Below are 22,185 nucleotides of genomic sequence, written 5' to 3' on the forward strand. Positions count from 1 at the left end.
CAAAGCACTGATTGTTCACAGTCTTTAGCAAACAGTTCATGTATCAGGTGACTCAATAGCTTTCAGCATAGCGCCTCCAATTCAAGCAGCAAACAGTACAGAGGGTTAACACCTTTTGTGCTACTATCAAGCATTTCGGCTTTTTCCATGGTTAGTCATATCAGTGGGCCAATGAGAACTTAACAATAATTGCTACATACACACACTGTTGCTCTGAAACGCCTAAGAAAAGATGTGCTCAGTATTAAAGCACATCCAGTGTTTTCCCAAGTCTGTAGGTTCAGTCCTTTATACAGTCATTTCTTCAGAGGTCATCGTAATACTAGAATTAAGAAATCTCTGAATACTTAATAAAACAAGAAAGTTATCTACAGCACCTGTACTTCCTCCTACTTCCCTGTTTCAGTGGCAGATGCTTTTTAAATACTTGCTGCAGCTTTTAATACTGTAGTTCCTAGCACTTGCTAACTTGACAAGCCTTTTAGAAAGGTTTGTTACTAGGAGGGCCTTTCTACATGCACTGGAATCCTCTCCCTGCTGACATGCTTTCAGTGAACCACTGTGCTGCCATTTAACAAAGATTTTTAGAAACAACAATTACTCTAAAAGAACGGTAAACAGAGGTTAGCAGGGCCCAAGTGGAGATAAACAGCAGAGGCTAGAAGAAACACTTTCTTTGGAGTATTAGGTCCAAGGTGTGCCACTAACACGCTGACCAACAAAGGTTTTAAATTCACTGGCTGCACTGAAGAAAATTCTTAGGTTAAATCCTCTAAGATTTGTTTATTAAATGTCTCAGCCAAACATCAAACAGAAAGCCCAGCAAAGATTCAACCGAATTTCCATAGGAGCATATGACAGAGTGGACACTGGTCCCTCAAAAACCCCACCAAAGCCCACTTCAGAACAGCAATGTAAGGGTGAGGTAACCGAGTGGATCATGTCCCTCCCTTCCTGGGCACTAGTATGGCACACCCCTCATTATGCAATAAACTACTTCGAGGTTAAACACAGCACACTTATTTTTTTGGCTGAGTTCCCATACAATCAGACTAGTGATAGACCAGGTACAAGGCAGGCAGCTGCCTCCCCTCAACAACAGCCAGCAAGGGTGAAGCTTCAGCTAAGGAAATACAGACTGCCACTCACAGCGACAGGCCTGTTCTTTCCCATCGTCTATTTCCATGTCCTCCATGCATCAACACTAGCAACACTGCAGTAACTGTACAAGTCAGGTCAGCTCACTCATCCAATTGCCTTGGCAAGTTTGGCTTGAGCAGGTAGTGGCAACATATAAACCCCACTCCCTCTACACACAGGTCATGACATTACATCCTGCAGGGGTATGAAAACAAATGAGATTGCTGCATATGTTACAATGTTAAAGTACCATCACTCATACCCTACTTCTAACTGGATTTCCTTCTGGAACAGGATCCTCCTCTCTCTACTCCTCCCTCAACAGCAGCTTCAGATCTTGGAATTTTAATTAACTCCTGCTTTAAAGCAAATACAATTCCAGCACTTCTTGATAAAGGAACTGTTTTATTTCAGTCATGACCTCTGTCACAAAGCAGTTCCAACAGTATTAAAAAAAAGCCTTACCATTTTCTATCATGCTACTCAGAGAATCCAAAGAAGTCAACATAAACCATCCAACTCAGCAATACAAGAGGCAACGTAACACCTGCTCCAGTGTTGTCAGTCCTCTTAAAAACAAAGGGAGAAAGATTACCTGGGAGATATGGTTGATGGAGGACTCCATCCTCCGTAGCTGGGATGCTTGGATGTCCAGCAGTTGTAATACATTGTTGGCCAGTGCATTGATCTGATAAGCAACACTGGCTAAAGACTGAGTTGTGTAGGCTTTGGTCTCTTCTAATGCTTTCCTTTTATCTGGAGCCTGTAAAGCAAAAGAACAAGACATTTACATAAGGCCAGGAACAAAAAATACAACCTATATTTAGAAGAATTTGTAATCAAGAAGATCTGACTGCGCAGTCAAAGTACTCTATCTGCATCTGCATTTTAAAAACTCTCAATAATAATGAGCAGATAAAGAATTTAACCATAACAAAATTACATGCCAAGAAACAATTCATTCAGTAGAAAAAACAACACTATCATGATTTGTTGGAGCTGTGTTTCTAAAGCTTGTCTAATCTTTCGTTTCCCAAAAAGCCTCCAATTCCCCAGGACCACTGAAACGCAGCTTCTGCCATCTCCTATGAGGTCACACAGCCAAAGCCAGCTAAAGACAGACAAATATTTTCCCACAGTTGGATGTCTCCTACTGCACATGCTACCTACAAAGCCAACCCTCCAGCTATGCTAGCTATTACTGCTGGCCACAGTTCAGAAGCAGGATAAGCAGGGCATCAGGATGGCATACAGAGGGCTGCTGCATACAGGAGTATTTGTGAAATTATCCCTCCTCACACAAAAGCTTTCCTTGACAGCTGACAGAGTTCATCATTGACTGATAAGACACACATATTTTGGGGTGTAAGGAAAGAGCACAGCTTCCCCCCAAAGAGCAAAAATATAAGAAAAGGATCACTCACTTGCTAAGTAAGGTAAGGTCTGTGCTGAGTATTATTCCCTGAGGTGCTATTCCCAAAGTCAGGGGGCAGGTTACTGTCCAACATCAGCAACTTCTTACATGACTTGAATCACACAGCACAACTAAGTCTTTCTCACTGACAGCATGGGGGGAACCAACACCACCTCTACCTGAAAAATGCACACACTCCCCACTCTGAGGTGCTCCCTGTATCACATCTTGGGAGCTGGCAGTGGAGGCCATGTACTTCATCTTTTACACAGCTTGTAAACTGCAGCTCTCCAGAACTCTCTTTTCCCTTTGTAAGAAAGGTGCACTGCATACGGAAAGATGTGCAGTACACAGTGACTCAGTGTTAGCATAGTTTCTTCCCCATTTATTTGTAGACTAGTCAGTTGATCTCAACAACCAAAAGGAAAGGTTCATATTAATAGCCCCTTCCCACTAGACTTCTACTTTTATTGATTTCTTTGAATAACACTCAACACACATTGTATACAACAGTGAAAATACTAAGCAGGAAACAAAAGAAATTGTTTGCATTCAACCAAGCCCTGTGTTTTCCAGTTTCCATGCACTCATTCTTAAGTCCTGCCTCTCATGTCTTCACATCAATATTTTAGTTTAGCATCCACAGGTGTTAAATCTGTCCCTAAATTAAAGTATGAAAAGATGCAACAGGTAATAAAGAATCCTTCTTGTCTCTCTTCAAGGAGCAAACCAGAAGGCAAGCTGTTCATATACATTATAAAGTCGCAGTGCGACCTAAATACTGTATCATAAGCTATCCTAAGATACTTTTAAATGTTTTTTAAAACAAGGGTGAATTCCCTCCCAGTCCAGTAAGTTTGTTCATAATGATTAACATTCCTAGCAGTGTTTTGACACTTACTAAAACACTCCGTTAATGCCATCCTTCAAATTGATTCACGTACAGACGCCTTCTACAATACAAAACAGCAGGAACGGTTCAGTGCAATCTGTTGCCAAAAGATAAACCACCTACTGTGTGTACTAAGGCCACACTACACAAAACTCCAGCTTTTAGTATTTCCAAATGCAAACAAAATTACCTTTCACCTAAAGAGTCTTGGCATTTCTAGCTATTGACATTTCTAGCTGTCAGAAAACATCAGTAAAAGTCACATTGCTTCTCTAGAAAACAAACTTTGGTAGTGAAGGATCTGTAAAACAACTATTAAAGGCTCAAGAAGCAAGTTTCCCAAAGCACCCTGTCTTTCCAAAGAGGCGTTGTAAACTTCAAACCATCACCAGTAGTACCTTTAAACACACTGTCTTACTGAGCCACAGCCTAAAGAAACAACTTCTACCGCCCTGGACAATGATGAAAATACAGGTAGGAGGTACAGTGGTATCCAAAATAAAAAGTTTAATGAAACAGACACAGCCAATAAGGTGGCAGTCAACACGATTCTAACTTTATATACACTCATGTAGATCTATAGCCTTTGCCCGAGCAGTTTTCTTACTACAAAATTTCAACTACATAATGCTAGGCTGAACACCAACCGGTTACCAATCCACAGCACTCAGTTACCAAGTGCTGTCACATGAGAAAACTTCAGTGTATAAAGAGTTTTTCTTCATCTCTAATGATTTATTGATCAAATGCCTTGCCCTCATTTGCTTAGGCATTCAACTTTTTAGTTATTTGCTCAAATGACTTGCTTGACAGCAGGATTACATGCTTGGCAGCAGGATTACATGCTCATCGTTGTGAGGTGGAACATATTCCATGGCCTAGCAGAATTAAGAGTAGAAATATTTTCAAGCTTTGCAGATAATTCAGGCAGTTTCAGTTTGCAGTTTAACAGTTTGGATTAGAACTAACTTGACATACAATCTTTGGCATTTTTTAATTAGAACTGCTGGCATTCGCAAGATATAAGCTACAAGGTTCACAGCCAGCAAAAGGGGAAATGGAGAGGGAGAAGCCAAGAGCTATATGGCAGCAACAGGAGGGAGCTGGAATTCCCGGTGTTCCTCAACTGTTTTCTTTCATCTACTTCTTTAGGCAAAGACTAAAATCACTGTAGAAGATAATGCACATGTTGCCATGCTTTCAGATACTTTGCCTGCCTTCAGATAGTAAAGTATAATACATCTGCACTAGTTAACTATTCATAGACAACACAATACAAAGGCTGTCAAATGGCTTGGTTTCCTAATAGTTACTTTATGATCTCATATTAAAAGTTTCTAAGATATTGTTGTTTGTCCAGTAGTCCTTGATAAAATGAAAGTTTGAGTGTCCTTTAGCAGCAAAGTGAATAATCTATATATGCAGAACATAACTGCTTTTGAAGTTTCCCCTCTTAAAGTAAACTCCCACCTATACCCCCAGTTCACCCTTAACCTATATCCCCAGTTCATCCTTAACAGTCATTTTACTACGGCAAAATTGCTGTGTGAGCTCACTTTCACATAACTAGGTTTAATACCCAAGAAAAAAAAAAAAAAAAGAAAAAACCATACCAGGAAAACCTCTCCTAGAATCCAAGCGGATACATAAACAGATAGTTAAAACTGCATGGCATTCCACACTGCATATCATTTATTTTTGTTAAATGCAAATGTGTACCATAAAGCTTCCTTAAGAAGTTCACATAACTACTATAGTAAAGTTAAAACTGATTCTGCACCTAAGCAATCGCCACAGTAAAAAAATGAGTAGGAGCTTATTTACTGATTCTTCAGTTCAGTGGCAGATAAAGTTCAAATAATGAGGAACCTGTCCATCACTTGGCAGCTGATCTTTACAAGTCACATAGTCAATTTTTATTTCCCATCTCAAAACTACCACCCACATAGACACATCCTCACATTAGTGTCTGTGCAGTGTGCAAACCATCCAGCTTTCTCTCTCTCAGCTAATTCCCACTATCTTCTGGTTCACGCAGTACACAACTACATGTACAAGCTTCTTCCCAAAAATCACAGCAGAAAGAAAGTAATTTGCCTCCTCAGTATGTGGCATGTGTTGCTCCACATTTTGCATTCTCAGCTGCTGGAATATCTGCAAACTCAAGCACATAAAAACTCATCCAGGATAAACTACTAATAGAGCGCTGCCCTAAAGCGGACCAATAATCACTAAGCTAAACAGAGCTGTTAATTATTCAGTGCCCCATACTTATTCAGATGCTTGGCATTCTGTTCAAGGGCTACATCACTCTCAGCAATCAAGCTACAGGAACAGCCTTACATCCAGTTTTATATGCCTTTGCTGTTATTATTCATGCACATTTAATGAATTCAACAGTGCACTACATTTGTGTTTGCTTCACAAGTAAGCACAAGATAATTGTTCAGGTTTGGAGCTTGTCTTTTAAAAAAAAAAATACTTCCACCATTCATCAATTGAGTAGCAAGCAAATTAGGATTACTGCAACCAGTCACCACATGAATCTAACAATCTCTGTTGGGTATCAGCATTCACAGAATGCAACTGTGCTAAAATCATCAATACACCCATTTTTATTCTCTTTTGTTCATGCTGCCATTTATCCATCTTTTGACATTTACAGAATGTGTACTGCCTGGTAAGACAGACACTACAGTCAGGGTTTCAAAGTTCTCTTCCTTCACTAAGGTGCTGTCATTCTAGTTCAGAGATATGGTCCCAACAAACTCAGGAATGAAATTTACTAAGAAAAGTTACATACTACAGCACCTCATTTTTCAAGCAACTTGGAAATGTTTTTATAGAATGGCAAAGACATACATCCAGGCTGCGGCTTGAAGACTCCTAGGTATCAGTATTTAACCACCCCGAGAACGAGCTGGGGATGCTCCAAGGAGAAACGAATCTATTTCTGTAAAGTGACGTCCCCACTCAGAACAGGAGCACTCAAACCTCTCTGAAGCATCTCCCGCATGCATCTATGAGTTGCTACTTCATTGATCAGATAAGGCTTTTAATAGCTCAAAGACGGTCATAAGGGTTTATTTGTTACTTCTGACTGCTAACAGCAAAAGGCTTAAGCATTTCTAAACTATTCACAATGTATGTTCAGCTTAGAACAAGTATTCCACAACCAAGCCGCAGCAATGTGTTTCAAAGGTTTAAATATGCCATACACACTAGATAACATTTACCTACTGAGCCAAAATTTACAGTATCAAGAACTGTAAATCAAGAGATAGTTGCAAACAACTGAAATAACAGAACAGCCCATTGATACAGGTTCCCCCTTATCCACAGCTCTTGAAGCTTGTTAAGACTTTGTAAACACACTGCACTACGGTAGATTTTTTGGCTGTTATTCATAGTTATTATATCAGAATATCAGTAATAAATGAGAGAAGTCAAACTGGCAAATCACAGCAGCAAGTGTCACAAGTTTCTACATTCTGAAGAACTTTCAGGAGCCAACTACCTACCTGAAAGCCATTCAAGGAGATTTAAACAGTCTGTGGTTATTACTAGCAAGTGCTCAGCAGGGAGCATTCAGGGTTTCTCTCATCACAGATATAGCCTTAAGGGATATAGATCATATGTATATATTGCTTACACTAGGTATGCCATCCAGGTAAGGACAGAATATCAATCAGATGCATCACCTGTCTCCTAGAACAGTCTTAGTGTGCTCAGGCAATACAGCAATCTAATTGAAGAAATCCTCTCTGCAACGCATTAGGGTTGCACCTACTTCGAGGGGATGATGCACTGAGTGTTTCCCAATATCCAGAGAGCTATACCAGGCCTGGTGTTACCTACCTACAAATTACAGTGTTCCTCACTGATCAGCAGTTTAGTCCTCCCAGTGGGAACTGAAGTAAAGCACCCTGAGAGAGTTTAATCTCAGCCTTTGCCCAACATACTAGCATAAGATACACCCTCCCAAAGCACAACAGCTAAGCCTTCAGACAGTCACCAGCAGACTTCATTGACTGTCTTTCTTCAACATAACCAGTTCCAGATCAGGCACCATTAGTATTCCTGCTACTGGAACCACCTGCTCTGCCATTTGTATTGTTCATATCATCAGTAAAAACAACTGTGGGAAATTTAAAATGAAAGCATTTATGTGGGGACAAGGAACAGGAAGGGACTTAGTACATGCATAGCCTGATAAAACAACAGAACAAACTCAGCCTCCATATGGAGGGGAACTGAAGCCAAAGGCCTACATGTTCCAGCTCACAGGCAGATCTCAACTAAAATTCTGCATCACCACATCAGTACTACAATACGTGCAGTAGGAAAATGTTAAAGTGTTTTACCAAAGTGATTTGCTGTAACTTGTCATTTTGTTGTACTTTTCTACCATTCCTGGTTTTTCGTTGGTTTTTCTTTGGGGGGGGGGGGGGGGGGGAAGCTCAAGATTTTAATTACCCAATAGTTTGCAAGCTATTAATAGCAACACATTGTAGTAACTGAACATGTCCACCTCCTCTCCAAGGCCTTCTCCCCAGGGAACTGGAAGTCAATCCTCCACTGACAGTGAAAACAAGAAATGGAACAGACTGTCAAACACACCTCTCTATACATAGTGAGAAGCGGCATCAATAGAAGCATCAAGGTTCTCAACCACTTAAACAACTGGTTGTTCCAGGAGTACAAATAAGGACAGGGAAGGCACAAAAAGATGTCTAACCATTCAGAACAGTTCTAAAACCTAAGATCCCTCTCACTACCATAAACCCAAGCTTAAAGTCAGGATGATGAAGTCCATTTGGTAAACACTAATTCTTCCCATCTGCTGAGGCAGAAATCCTCAATAAGCACAGCCATGTATAATTCAATTTCAGTGAACTTCCTTCCAACATCGACAAGAAAAAAAGCCCACTGGTATGAAATAATACCATGTCTGTTGAGTTCCTCCAAGATAACACACAGTAACTCAGCTCTACCAAATGCAGAGGAACTGGTCAAACTTGAAATCTCTTCTCCCCAGGTAAAGACATTGCACAATAAAGCTGGCACTCATTCAAGGCACCAAACAAGAAGGTGCTCACCACCACAGCAACAATCATACCACAGCCCACAAGCAAGATTTCAGTCTGTTTCTTTTTAGGAACACTATCTTGATAAAAATCATTGACTAGTCAGCTATTTTATCTCAAGGTTCAAGACACATACCAAGTTACTGTAGTTCAACAAACAAACATAGTAGGGTATAACAAGCACTGTCTAATTCACAAGTTGTGTTTCAGACAAGGCCCTTCCCCCAAATCCTGGACATGCTAGACAATCAGTCAGAAGCAAATCCTTCATTTCCATCAATAATATTCCCCTGACCAGTCCTGAATAGCCTTCATAGAAAATTAGCATTTCTATGGGCTGAGACCAATTTAGCCAACCTCCTGTGTGTCCTTGCAGATTTTCTTTTACTTGAGAGATGCTCTTCATTCTGTTGATTAACTGTAGAAAGAAGACTCTCTAATTTTCTACTCATTATCTCTTGGGGAAAGCAGAGGGAATAAAGTTTAAGCGGAGAAGTCCATTCCGAAGGAGAGTCTAAGGGAAATGCATATATTTTTATGTATACACACACAGACACATACACAGCCCACAATGGTAAAAGTATATCTGTCTTGATAACAAAAAATGCAAGATGACTATGTACATTCACGTTTCTAAAAGAAGTGTTCAGCTTTCTCAGATATACTGATACAGGTTTTCATCAGATCCCATTTTGACCTATATGAACATGGCAGAGAACCATGTCTTTGAGATTAAGCTTCCAATAACTACCTTACCCTCCTACATTTTTACTTTAACACAAGCCCACAAGGTGTAGCATTCACAACATTGATGCATACTTTAATGTGCCTGTAAAGGAGAGCAGAAGCCTACAAAACCATTCCCCCCACCCCAAACAGTAAATAACTTTAAAAAATTAAAAAAAAAAAAAATATCAACTTAGGAATTCTGTTTTAATCCAGGCTGTGAACATTATAGCAAGAAAAGAATCTATCCAATAGGAGCGTGATTCACAAAGCAATGCTAACTCTGACAGATGGAGACTGGGAAGATATGTGTCAGCTGCTGTTAGCAGCATTTTCTGCCCAATGCAGCAAACAGTGGTCACGTTGGCTCTAGAGTAAACCACTCATTATTAAAAAGCAATCAATATATATATAAAGATCATTAAAAACACAGTTTTCAGTTCTCCTGTCAAATCCAACAGAAGAGATGTCACAGTAAACATGTATGTGGGCAAAATATATTGTTAATGTCAGTTGCATATAGTCTGTGTATACAACCAAAACAGCCTGCCACATTGAAGTGACAGAAGCAGACATACCACGTCATTGTCACACAACCCTTATACACCAAACTAGCCAGACTTCGAGACTGCATATGCAGCAAGCTTAAGAAAATTGGTCTGAGTCTTATTTTCCATGTTTTACGTGATCTAGACAACAGAAGCTCTATGACAGAAACTATCTTCAATACCTGTAAAACACTGCACAGTGCTAGCACATACAGTTATTTCAAAATTAGACTTTTCACTTCTTTGCAGTGCCGATGACACAAAACACACAGATTTCTTCAGAGCTCACATAAAGCAGGCTCTGACATCACAGACATCAGCCAGAGCTCCAAATACAGACCAACGACACCCTTTGACTGTCAGCCAGGAAAAGAACCCCTTGGCACTTCCATAGCAGTCTTCCTTCTTCCACACCAAGAAAGCTACCCAAGGCTTTGGAGCATATGATTATTCCAGCACACTAGACAGGAGATAATAGGGAACTAGAGAATTTATGTTCCATTTGGTTTTTTATACACTGTCTCTCAAATATTGATCTTTTGTTTTCTGTTTGTAATGGGGCTTGAAATTAAAATGGCTTTCCATTTATTTTCTTAAGTGCCAGCAGCCACCACAAATTTCAGCTCATCTAGCAAGGACACGCTCACTGATAAGTCAGACTTATTTTTCACTGGATTTTTTTAGGGGAATGGGAAAGAGACACTTTAGCACTTATTAGATACCTTAATATCCTCCTTGTAATAGGGTGGCAGCCACACAGAACCTCACTGGAGTGAAAAATCAGAGCTAGGTAGATTTTCATGCCACAGAAGCCTTTAACAAGATAGCTCAGAACAACCTGTTCTGGGATAACGATCTTCAGCTTACAGTGTGTGAAAAAGCCCTTTTTCATAGCATCAGTAACAATGGCTCCTTCTATGGATTTTTTTGTTTATCTCTTCAGTTTACTCTCAAGAACTGGTGAGTGCTCACACAGAAGTTTCTTATCTCGGTTCTGACAAATCAAACTGAAGGAGTAAGTCCAGAATACTACAATAAATCTATCCCTTAAGACAAGCAACATGCTAAAATTCAAAGACCTTCTATAGGTCAGCTTCCAACACTACCTTCCGGATTCTCACTCTCCCATCCTCCCTGCACTCTAGACAGGCGCAGAATCAGACCAGACAACATTGAGCAAGCAAGGTTAAGTCAATAAGATGTAGCATAAAGGATGAAATTACAGTGTCATCTCAGCATGTCCTGGTACCACAGGCTGTATGTCAACAGTGTTCTGCACACATACAACAGGGTTACCTCAGATGCTGTTTGCAAGACAGCTACGTACTGAGCATCAGCATCTGCAAAAGGGTTGGTCCAGAAGCATGCAAGCTCAAAGCTACACTATGCACCACAACAGGTTTCTATACAGAGATGCCACAGATGTTGCAGGAGGGGAGCAGGGAAGGAAAGCATTTAGCAAGCCTGCTGAGCCCCGGGAAGCCTCAAGGCACTAGAACATAGAGCCAAGAGTTACACAGGCCTTCTAACATCCAGCAAGTGCCTGGACTACCAGTGTTCCTAATTCAGGAAGAGTTCTCACGTTTAAGAAAGTCACTTTCAACACAGAGCTGCTGCCCAGATTTTACCTTTCAGGCAGTTCCCAAACATCATGGTATTTTTAAAACAAAGAAAACAGGGTCCATTACAGGGTCAAATTCTCTTCTCATACTCCATAGCACTACACTAATGACTATTTAGTGTCTTGAAGATCAATATACTCCCCGTTCAGTAGGAAACCATCCAAGGGCTTGCACAGATCTCAACACTGCACAACATGCTTATACCAGAAACCAGTAAGTCCCTACAGTTTTGTAGCAGCTTGCCTCCCAGCAGAAGGCATACTCTCACATAGCACACAGGCTATACAATGATCTCATGGTAATAAAGTAATGAAGTGCAATACAAGGACTGATTGTTTTTATGAGAAATTGCATGCAAGTGGAGAAAAATCAACCTAGTTTCTGTTTCTATTTGATCACATAAACAGCTGCTAATATTACTTAGACTTTTACATATTCCTGGACCTGACTACTCAATTTTTGGCTGACAAGGGTTGTAAGCACACTACATTTGGTTTCTTTCCGAATAATTATTTTTTATTATGTTAAAATTTGAGCCTATTGTTAGCAACAATATTCCAAAACATACATAAACTTATTTGAATGCTGGATTATTTCAATTGCAGCAAGTAGGAATTTAGCTCCTCTAAAAACAAACACACAACAGAACAAAACAGATGGCTTAAGAGAAGGAACTAAAAAAGACAGTCAATAATATACCATTGTTTCTTTCCCAAAAAAACACGTGGTCAGGACATCAGGTAACAAAATGTAAGTAACTACAGTAATCTCCACATCCAGCAACAGATAAAACAACTTACAGAAACCAATAGAAGACAGAAAGCAAGCTCTTCAATAGGAAATAGAGTGTTAAATTCAGGAGTGAGGGGTTTGCTTTGTTTTGTTGGGTTTTTTTTTTAAACAAAGATCTTGGAGAGACAGTTGCTGTGGTGTTAGTAACCACAGCAGTTGAAGCGAGTAACCTTTCCTAGAAATACAGCTGCAATGCCTCTAGCAGAAACAATTACAGCAAAGTTTTCTAATCCATGTTGAAGTTCCACTGTGTTTTTTATGCTGCTCCTTCACATGATTTTAAAGGCTGCTTCCCCTTCATACAGAATGCAAGAGAAGGGCACCTTCAGGCAGATGCAGGAGGTGCAGAGCCATATAGTGCTCACAATGAGATGCGTGAGAGAAGTCACACCCACATCACTCCCCATCACCCACGCACCCTCCCCTACCCTCAGTGGTAGAACAATCCCTGAACTTGTAATAGCACTTGTAGTAGGGCCACCAGGACACCTTGCTACTATCTTTGTCTGTAATCAGCTTGACAGATGAGTGGCCTTACTACAGCCACAGAGAAGCTGCGTTCAGAGAAACAGCCCTTTCACAACAGGAACTCACCAGCCACAATTGCGGATCCACCCATACCCACACTGCCATCTACTTCATCTGTGTGTCCCAGAGGAAGTGAGCACCTGCCCCCACCCACTTAGTTAAAACACAGGGCAGGCCAAGGGAGTACACACACAACCGCAAAGCAGCACGTGGGACAGCATATCTGGCACATCCCACTGTTTCAAAGCTTGGATGGCCTCTCTACACTGCAAGAGAGGCAGAAGAAATCATCCAAGCCAATTATATGCCAATTAAAGTCTGCTGGCGAGACTTAGCTACCAGAGATAAGATTCCAACTATGATGTGAGCAGATGCAAGCAAGCCCAGAACTGGAACAATTACATTTCCTAAACTCTGTTCGAAACTCTGCAATTTAAAACAGCAAGAAGTGGCTGGCTGTATCAGTAGAAAAAAAGTTATACCCTAACAACATGCTCTCACTTTTACCAAAGAATAGACAGTATTTATGTATAATTGGAATCCTACATGAATGGGCAGATAGAAAAGGAAAGGATTTTAATGCAAAACCAGCCTAAACACTGAAGTTATGTCCAAAGCAAAACTGGAGGCTGGTCTTTTTACCACCTCTCCTCCTAACCACTTTTTACAAGAGGAACTGCTTTTAGATGCTCACCTTATTTTTTAACAGAAATTGGGGAGTTGGAAAAAAAAAAGTTTTCTGCTCAACAACAGCAGAAATTCATTTTCCTAGCCACAAAAGGAAAATTTTCTTACCATCATGAATGGCCACATTTTTGCAGCCATTATACCTAATGATGATGCGCTTTCCTTTACTTTTGCAGTGGTTAAGTTTGCATTTAGTCATTTTCAGAGGAGGCAAAAAGCTTAAATGAGTACCTTTTGCTCATTATTTATGTTCTCTATTTGCATAACCCCTTCATAACTGCTCCATTAAACACCTCTTCCCCTCCAAGGCCAATTTTAAAAAGCCTCCTGCTTTCTGAGACTGACAAGCATGACTCACAGCACTGCCCACATTCATTCCCGCAAGCCTCGTGGGATGTTATACAGCCAGTAAGTACCTGCTTCAGTTCATACTCCCCCACCCCTAGAGCTGCCGCAGTAACCCCTTAACAGCAGCCTGGGGAAAGAGTACAGCTACCTCTCTAGCTGTCTGCTGTAGGTAAGAAGGTAGGTAAGAAGCAAATGGTAGCAATATTTACTTTTCATGTTGCCCTTCTACCATATCACAATTAGCAAGAGAGAGTGGCTGAAGAGAGACACACAGTGAAGGAAGGTTATATACTCTCCCCTGTTCCTCCTGTGCTTTTACTCCTACCAGAAAAAGGCTCAAGACGCTCACCTTGCTTTTCAATCACCATTCACAGAATCACAGAATCACAGAATCCCAAGGGTTGGAAGGGACCTAAAAAGATCATCTAGTCCAACCCCCCTGCAAGAGCAGGGTAACCTACAGTACATCACACAGGAACTTGTCCAGGCGGGCCTTGAATATCTCCAGTGTAGGAGACTCCACAACCCCCCTGGGCAACCTGTTCCAGTGCTCTGTCACTCTTACAGTAAAGAAGTTCTTCCTGATGTTAACATGGAACTTCCTATGCTCCAGTTTACACCCATTGCCCCTTGTCCTATCACTGGATATCACTGAAAAAAGCCTAGCTCCATCATCCTGACACCTACCCTTCACATATTTGTAAACATTGATGAGGTCACCCCTCAGTCTCCTCTTTTGCAAGCTAAAGAGACCCAGCTCCCTCAGCCTCTCCTCATAAGGGAGATGTTCCACTCCCTTAATCATCTTTGTGGCTCTGCGCTGGACTCCTTCAAGCAATTCCCTGTCCTTCTTGAACAGAGGGGCCCAGAACTGGACGCAATATTCCAGATGCGGCCTCACCAAGGCTGAGTAGAGGGGGAGGAGAACCTCTCTTGACCTACTAACCACTCCCTTTCTAATGCACCCTAAGATGCCATTTGCCTTCTTGGCCACAAGAGCACATTGCTGGCTCATGGTCATCCTCCTATCCACCAGGACCCCCAGGTCCCTTTCCCCTTCACTACTTTCCAGCAGGTCAACCCCCAACCTGTACTGGTACATGGGGTTGTTCTTCCCCAGATGCAAGACTCTACACTTGCCCTTGTTAAATTTCATCAAGTTTCTCCCCGCCCAACTCTCCAGCCTGTCCAGGTCTCGCTGAATGGCAGCACAGTCCTCTGGTGTGTCAGCCACTCCTCCCAGTTTTGTGTCATCAGCAAACTTGCTGAGGGTGCACTCAGTTCCCTCATCCAGGTCATTGATGAAAATATTAAACAGCACCGGTCCCAGCACCGACCCCTGAGGAACTCCACTAGTCACAGGCCTCCAGCTAGATTCTGCGCCATTGACCACAACTCTCTGACTTCTTCCTTTCAACCAGTTCTCGATCCACCTCACTACTTGATCGTCAAGCCCACACTTCCTTAGCTTATCTATGAGGATGCTGTGGGAGACAGTATCAAATGCCTTACTGAAATCAAGAAAAACTACATCTACCGCTCTACCATCATCCCTCCACCTAGTCACTTCCTCATAGAAGGCTATAAGGCTGGTCATACATGACTTCCCCCTCATAAAACCATGTTGGCTGTTCTTAATGACCCCCTCATCCTTGATATGCCTAGTGATGGAGTCAAGAATAAGTTGTTCCATCATCTTTCCAGGGATGGAGGTAAGGCTGACCGGTCTATAATTACCCGGGTCCTCCTTCTTGCCCTTCTTATAGATTGGTGTGACCTTTGCCATCCGCCAATTCAAACCATTCCCATTTTCTGTTAGCAAGACAAAGTTATTCAACACAGACTATTCTCAGTAAACTTTTAAGCACTTTCCACGCCCAAGGAATCCCAAACTCAAATCCCCCACACGTCCCACATTCAGGACCAAAACCAACTTTTCTCCCCCCAGCAGAGGAGCAGCAGCCCACAGGTACCTTAATCCTGCATACTTGGCTTCTCACCCCAGTGAGTCTCTCTCATAGTTACAACAAATACCTCCCTCGGTCTCTGAATGTTCAACAATCATTGCAGAGTACTGACAGGAGCTGATTTTACAGTTCTTGTTCATGTACAGCAGGTTTCCAAGGAGGAAATGTGTGCTAGAAAGCTTTCCACTGACTGTTATTTTTCTCTGTTGGTTTAAAGGACAGACTGCTAAAGAGGAATGAAACACACATCTAGAAATAACACTTCTTACAAAGCAAGCAACACTGTATGAACCCAATTACATCTATGGCAACAATGCTTTTCTTCAACATTCAAAGCTAAAGACACCTTAGAAATGAGACACAAAATCTACTGCCATTTAAGACAACATGTACTTGCAATGCTCCCAGACAAATCTCCGGACTACTGCAGCAACCAGATCATTTCAGTGCTGGGAGAACATACGGTATATGCTGCAGCAGGAAACACACCCCCGGTATTTGAAGAGAGCCCTTGCAGAGCCAAGCACTTTCAAACCAGACAGCACATTTTATCTAAGGCAGCTAAAGCCAGAACTTTGCATCACAATAGCTCCTCCCAGAGATTTAGAAATCCTGCAAGCCAGCCAGCAAATCAAAACCTGACCAATTTCCAGCCAGGTCTCCAAGGACCTTGTCAACATAAGTGCATTGATCCATCATACCTCTATTTGTTTAGTCTGATACTCTGTGGACCTTGACGGAAGCATCATCCAAGCCACCAGCCACAAGGCCTCACAGCAGGAACTCTGAATGCTGTAATCGTATTTTATAAAAACCCTTCAGGATCAGGTCCAGCTTTGGTTTCTGGATACACACCTACTAATGTAGGTTAACAGAACACCATTCCCCCTGACACATCCATCTTTCCCTCACTGATAAGAGAATCAAAGTCCTCTGAGCAGAGAAGTTTCAAGCCCTTCCCACTCCATGGTGTCAGAGTAACAAAAGGACCAGTTCCCGAACAAGACAGATTTCTTATAAAGGAAAGGCCTGGCAAAGGCCTCCTAAAAGTTTTACTAGCAAACAGAATCACATCAGTCCCACTACACACCACATCCCTCCAGCTCCTCTTTGTTTCCTGCTCATCATGGCTTCTTCAGGTGGTTACAGATCACTTCACAGCCAAGGCCTTAGTCTTAACTTTGTGCCGATAAAGACAACCTAAAGAAGCACGTATGAATGTCTTCAGTAGCTACAGGTTTCAAATTATTCAAACCCATGCTAGTAGAAGCTGTTTGTCTGAAAAGCATCATGAGAAACAGCTGCATAATTTAAGCTGCAAGGCAGTAAAATATGCAGTTAAATAATCAAAAGAGATTAATTAAGAGAAACAGGCAAGGGAGAAGAGGTTTTCAGATAAGATGTGAAATGAGACAAAGTCAATGAGGTAGAGAGGAAACATGTCAGAGGCAGAAGCTGTGATGAGAGCAATTTTGTGTCAATGATAGCAAAAGACAAAGTCCACAGTATTTGACAGTAGAAGAGTAAGGCAACAGATCTAGGGAATGGCCTGCAGCAAGCAGCTATGAGACTTCAACAGTGAGACAGAAATCAGTAAATTCACATTTGAGATCACAGGCTAGAAGCAGCACCTAGAAAGAGAAATGTTGTCACTAGTAACATTTTGTGACATAATAGTTAACATTATTAGGTGCACAAATGTGAAAAGACAAGTCATGGCATGGCATTCTGCAGCCATTTAAATATTATTGCACTAGTCTGACATAACTGCCTGGACACCTTGTTCTTCTTATCTGTTTTATGCAGAGATTTTCTTATCTTAGCCTCCAGAAAACACAGGATTATTGCATGGGGACCATAGTTCAAGTATTAATTTGTAGTATGCCTGCTACAAATTAAGTCAAATAAGATGCTCAACTGACGATTGCCGCAGGACAAATACTGGTTGGCAGATTTGCTGACCCCAAAGTACAACAAGGGGATCAGAGGATGAAAGTGAAGATATGCATCTGGCAAAAGATTAGCTGGGGAAAAAAATAAAAAAAGCCAACAAAGAACCCTACAATTGCCTGATAATGTATAGCATAGAAAAAAACATTATCATGTGAAACACTGGTGTGAAAGTTGCCAGAGGAGTCTACACTTCAACTCTTTCCCAAAGATATCAAAGAATTGTTATGCTTTAAGTAGTAAACAAACAATTTTTTTCTTGGAACTATTTATAACCTTAAGGCCACCCAGTAAGAACATTATGTTCAACTCTAAGGATGTCAAAACTAACATTCATTTTAGCAAGCCTCCTCTGCCCAAGTTCCGAGAGACCTCCCTGCTTTCTCAACAAAAGGAGAACACCATGTTTCACTCCTGTCTTTAAAGTTATATTAAAATTAGGAAAGTGATGTGAAGTCTCTTCCCCATGAGTTAACTGCTCAACACTACAGTATCAGAGCCTCCTCATGCTGTAGAAAGGGTACACAGAATTGATTATTTCAGGGTCTTTAGAGAGTGAGGGATGACACTATCACCAATATACCTGCTACCCTAGGATAAGAAATATAAAGGACATAAGAAAGCTGTATCTCACTGCAGAAGAGACAACCTTTACTGTTCTCACCTGGAGTATTGTGTGTGGTTCTGGTGTCCTCAACATAAAAAGGACATAGAACTGCTGGAACAAGTCCAGAGGAGGGCCATGAGGATGATCAGGGGACTGGAGCACCTCCCATATGAAGACAGGCTGAGGAAGTTGGGGCTGTTCATCCTGGAGAAGAGAAGGCTGCGTGGGGACCTAATAGCAGCCTTCCAGTACCTGAAGGGGGCCTATAGGGATGCTGGGGAGGGACTCTTCATCAGGGCCTGTAGTGACAGGACAAGGGGGAACGGGTTAAAACTTAAACGGGAAGTTTAAATTGGATATAAGGAGGAAATTCTTTCCTGTTAGGGTGGTGAGACACTGGAATCGGTTGCCCAGGGAGGTTGTGAGTGCTCCATCCCTGCCAGTGTTCAAGGCCAGGTTGGATGAAGCCTTGTGTGGGATGGTTTAGTGTGAGGTGTCCCTGTCCATGGCAGGGGGGTTGGAACTAGATGATCTTGAGGTCCTTTCCAACCCTAACTATTCTATGATTCTATAATATTCCACAATGGCAGAAGATGCAGTATGGCATATATCATCTGCAGCTCTTATGAGGAGCCTTTACCATAAGAGAGGCCCAAACCAAGAGAAGCTTTGATTTGTGGAGCCTTTTTCAGTTTGCCAAACCCAGCACTTATTAACCAAATATATTTGATCTGGAATCTTAGGAACTTTATAAAAAATAAAGTCACCTTGCAAGCAGACAGGTTTTTTTACCCCAGAGTAAAACCAATTTGCTTTTTTCAACTTAGCCAGCAAGTTGGCTACCAATTTCATCTCATGTTAATGCAGACTGATGAATTTTCCAAGTTGTATCTGAAAATGCTGCATTCATGTTTTGCTCCAAGCTGAAATTCTCATATAGGGTTCTCTACCCCTCCTTTTCTTCTAAAACACTAGCATCATAGTAACAAATCTACACTCTGCAAAGTGTGCATGGCTCCTGTTAACAGCATTAAGGGCTTGCATAAATAATGAGTAACACTATTCACATAGTCTCAAGCAAAGGTGCCATCTACACTTCTAGTAATTAACAAGGGGGAGGAGGGGGGCCACAAAAAACCTGCACAACACACATTCCCTCTAATACCAAGAGGAGGAGTTTATAGTTCTGCTTTCATTCACTGCACAACAAATGGATTCCTCAAACCTGTTAGAAGTGGGTTCTTTTATTTCACTACCTGGCCCTAAGCCAATGAAACATTTGACTGAGCCCCTCCAGTACAGTCAGAAGGGCACACTGACAGGCTGGTGGTGGAAGGAGAAACAGCACCTGCAGATGCCATCTTGCTCACAGCAAGTGTTCATGAACACAGTGACCTATTCTCCACAGAATCCTGGTCTTGGCCCCAGAGGGCTCTGTGCAAGTTTTGAGCTGCAAAAGGTTATTTCTACTACCCACAGGAGAGATCATGTCTCTGAAGCAGCTGCCTCATCAGCAAGGTCAGGAAAAGGGAGAAACCACACTGAGGCACTATATCCAGTGTTACAAATTCAGCAGTTACTTCCCTTACTTAAGGGTGTAGGGAAGGGAGGATCCCTATTGATCAACCCCTCCAGTCTCTGTCACCAGTGCTCAGATTGGGTCGGGGGAAGACTGCACCAGAGGAACACAGCTCTGGGTAACACAAGTACTGAGGAGCAAAAATGCTCAGGTAATTAGAGACAAGCCTGAGCACCGATTAACTGAGGGCCCACAAGTCATCTCCTACCAGGCAACAACAAATAAAAACTACATCATGCTCCTTTCGACTCCACATTATTAATTAAGGATCAAAGACAGGCACAGAGAGAGCAAGATACCCTCTTACCCCTCAAGGATGCCTTGCTACACCAGAACTGACACTTCTACCCCACAGCTGCCACCCCACTGCTCTGCAGTTCAGGAAGATTTCAGTCCCTAAAATAGTCAAAACCAGACTGCTTTGCCTAATGAGAAAGAGAGCGGTGTCTTCTACTACCTCTGCCAAGACAGAGATGCACCAACACGCAGACAGGCAGTACTGGAAGCATTACTGTAACTCCAGAAGTTTGCAAAGCCAAAAATTATAAACTTAAGATTCTTATGAGAGGAGACACATTAAACTCTTAAAAAGTAATCGCTGGTAATGAGCTCAGGTGCTTGTTTTCCCAAGGGATTCATCGCACTGTCTCTCTGAACACTGTCTCTGCATTCCTGTAGATACGCACTTTTTGCTGTGTGTAACAGAGGCAAATTGGAAAGGGGGGGGTGGTGGTGAGGGACACCCCTTATGCACAGCACTGGAAGTCCAAACAATCAGGTTTTGTTCCCAAATCTGACAGCACATCCCTATATGACCTTCCACAAGTTAGTTATAAATTGTATGCCTCCATTTATGCTTCTGTAAGACTAAGACAGCTCACAATACTAAACAAAGATACCAGGATGCTGCATGGTTTTTTGTTTCAGAGTTAGCATTTTTTTTTTTGTTGTTAAACTTAGATCAGCACTAGCACAGATACTAACAGCAACTCTACTCTCAGAGGTACAATGCTTCCTACTTCTACGCAGCCAACTCATGTATTCTTACCTTCATTACAATGTGATCCACTATGAGTTCTCCTCAAGGCCCTTCTATGTTCTCTTTACCATAAGTGCTAATTACTGCAACAAGCTCCCAGAGATCTGGAGGGAGTTAAGTATTAGACAGTTGCCCCTCTTACTCATGTCTGTCTGCCTGCCTTCCTACAGGGCTGGGCACTGCAACCGTAGCACAGAGCAAGGATCATGCTTACTGTACACTGACAACAGACAACCTGCATGCTTCTTCCTTACAATGTGCATGCAAATGAAAAGGAGCGGCCAGTGCTTCCTTTGTGGAAGAATCGTTATGCACCTGTAAAAGCTTATCCCAAGCCACTTTACTCTGCCTGATTAAGCTAGCACGGTGCTGACACAATCATCTGCTGAAATACTAATGAAAAATGGAGCAGAAGGAGCAGCTGACATCTTGCTGACTTCTTAAACCAAATGTACCAGAATTAATGGAAAATTATAAATTAGGGAAAGCTGGTCTTGTATCCTCTACCTCCTCTGGACACATAACAGACATGAAACACTCCAGGAGCTGTTTCCTGCATATGCAGGGTAATCTCTTGCTGATTCAGTGAAGTTACACTATTGTCTTATTGCTGCTTTCAAGGTAAACATACAGCTGTATTTTCCAAAACACAGACAAAGCATCAGCACAGACCTATACAAGGCAGAAGAGCTACAAGCCTAACCCACTAACCTGTAACCAAATCATTATTACAAATAAAAAAAAGAAAGCCAAACACACGGAGAACACCCAGTGCCTTTCATACCAATGGCAAACATTTGTTTGAACTACATTAAAAGAGTGTTTATAAGATAACACCTTCTCTTAAAGAATATGATTTAAACTTTGAAGATAATGAATTGTACATCCACATTTTCTCTCTTTGCTCTCAAGCTCTCTGATTTTGAATCATCTTTTGGTGCTACAGAAAATGAACTACCTTAGTTTGGGTTTTTGTAAAGTGTTCCAAATTTAGCAATGAAAGCAGGCAAAAAAAAATTAAATCACTGTTATTTACTCTCCATGCAAGCTAATTAACCTATGAACATAAAAGCATGCAAGTTCTCATGGCACATAGAAGATTTGTATTAGCGACAATTTAAGAAGTTTATCCATTTAAAGCAGGTCATTTCCTGAATTAGACATTCTCAGTGAAGTTCCTTGTCTTAAACTAAGCTAAGCCACTTTCTGGACACTTGGCAACAAAACCAAGTGTCAGATCAGTTACCAACATTTAAGGA

General features: G+C 41.6%; 1 protein-coding gene across 12 annotated transcripts in view; it reads right to left on the reverse strand.

Annotated features, from left to right (window-relative positions):
* The window catches only part of ABI1 (abl interactor 1), an 80,772-nt gene that overhangs the window by 53,391 nt on the left and 5,196 nt on the right, over nucleotides 1-22,185 (reverse strand). For all 12 annotated transcript variants that reach the window (XM_065666614.1, XM_065666610.1, XM_065666618.1 and 9 more), the window contains exon 2: nucleotides 1,736-1,903. In XM_065666614.1, the coding sequence (XP_065522686.1) occupies nucleotides 1,736-1,903 (168 nt within the window). The remainder of the gene's footprint in view (nucleotides 1-1,735; nucleotides 1,904-22,185) is intronic.

This window comes from Lathamus discolor, chromosome 2, assembly GCF_037157495.1.
Source record: "Lathamus discolor isolate bLatDis1 chromosome 2, bLatDis1.hap1, whole genome shotgun sequence".
NCBI classification, from domain to species: Eukaryota; Metazoa; Chordata; class Aves; order Psittaciformes; family Psittacidae; genus Lathamus; species Lathamus discolor.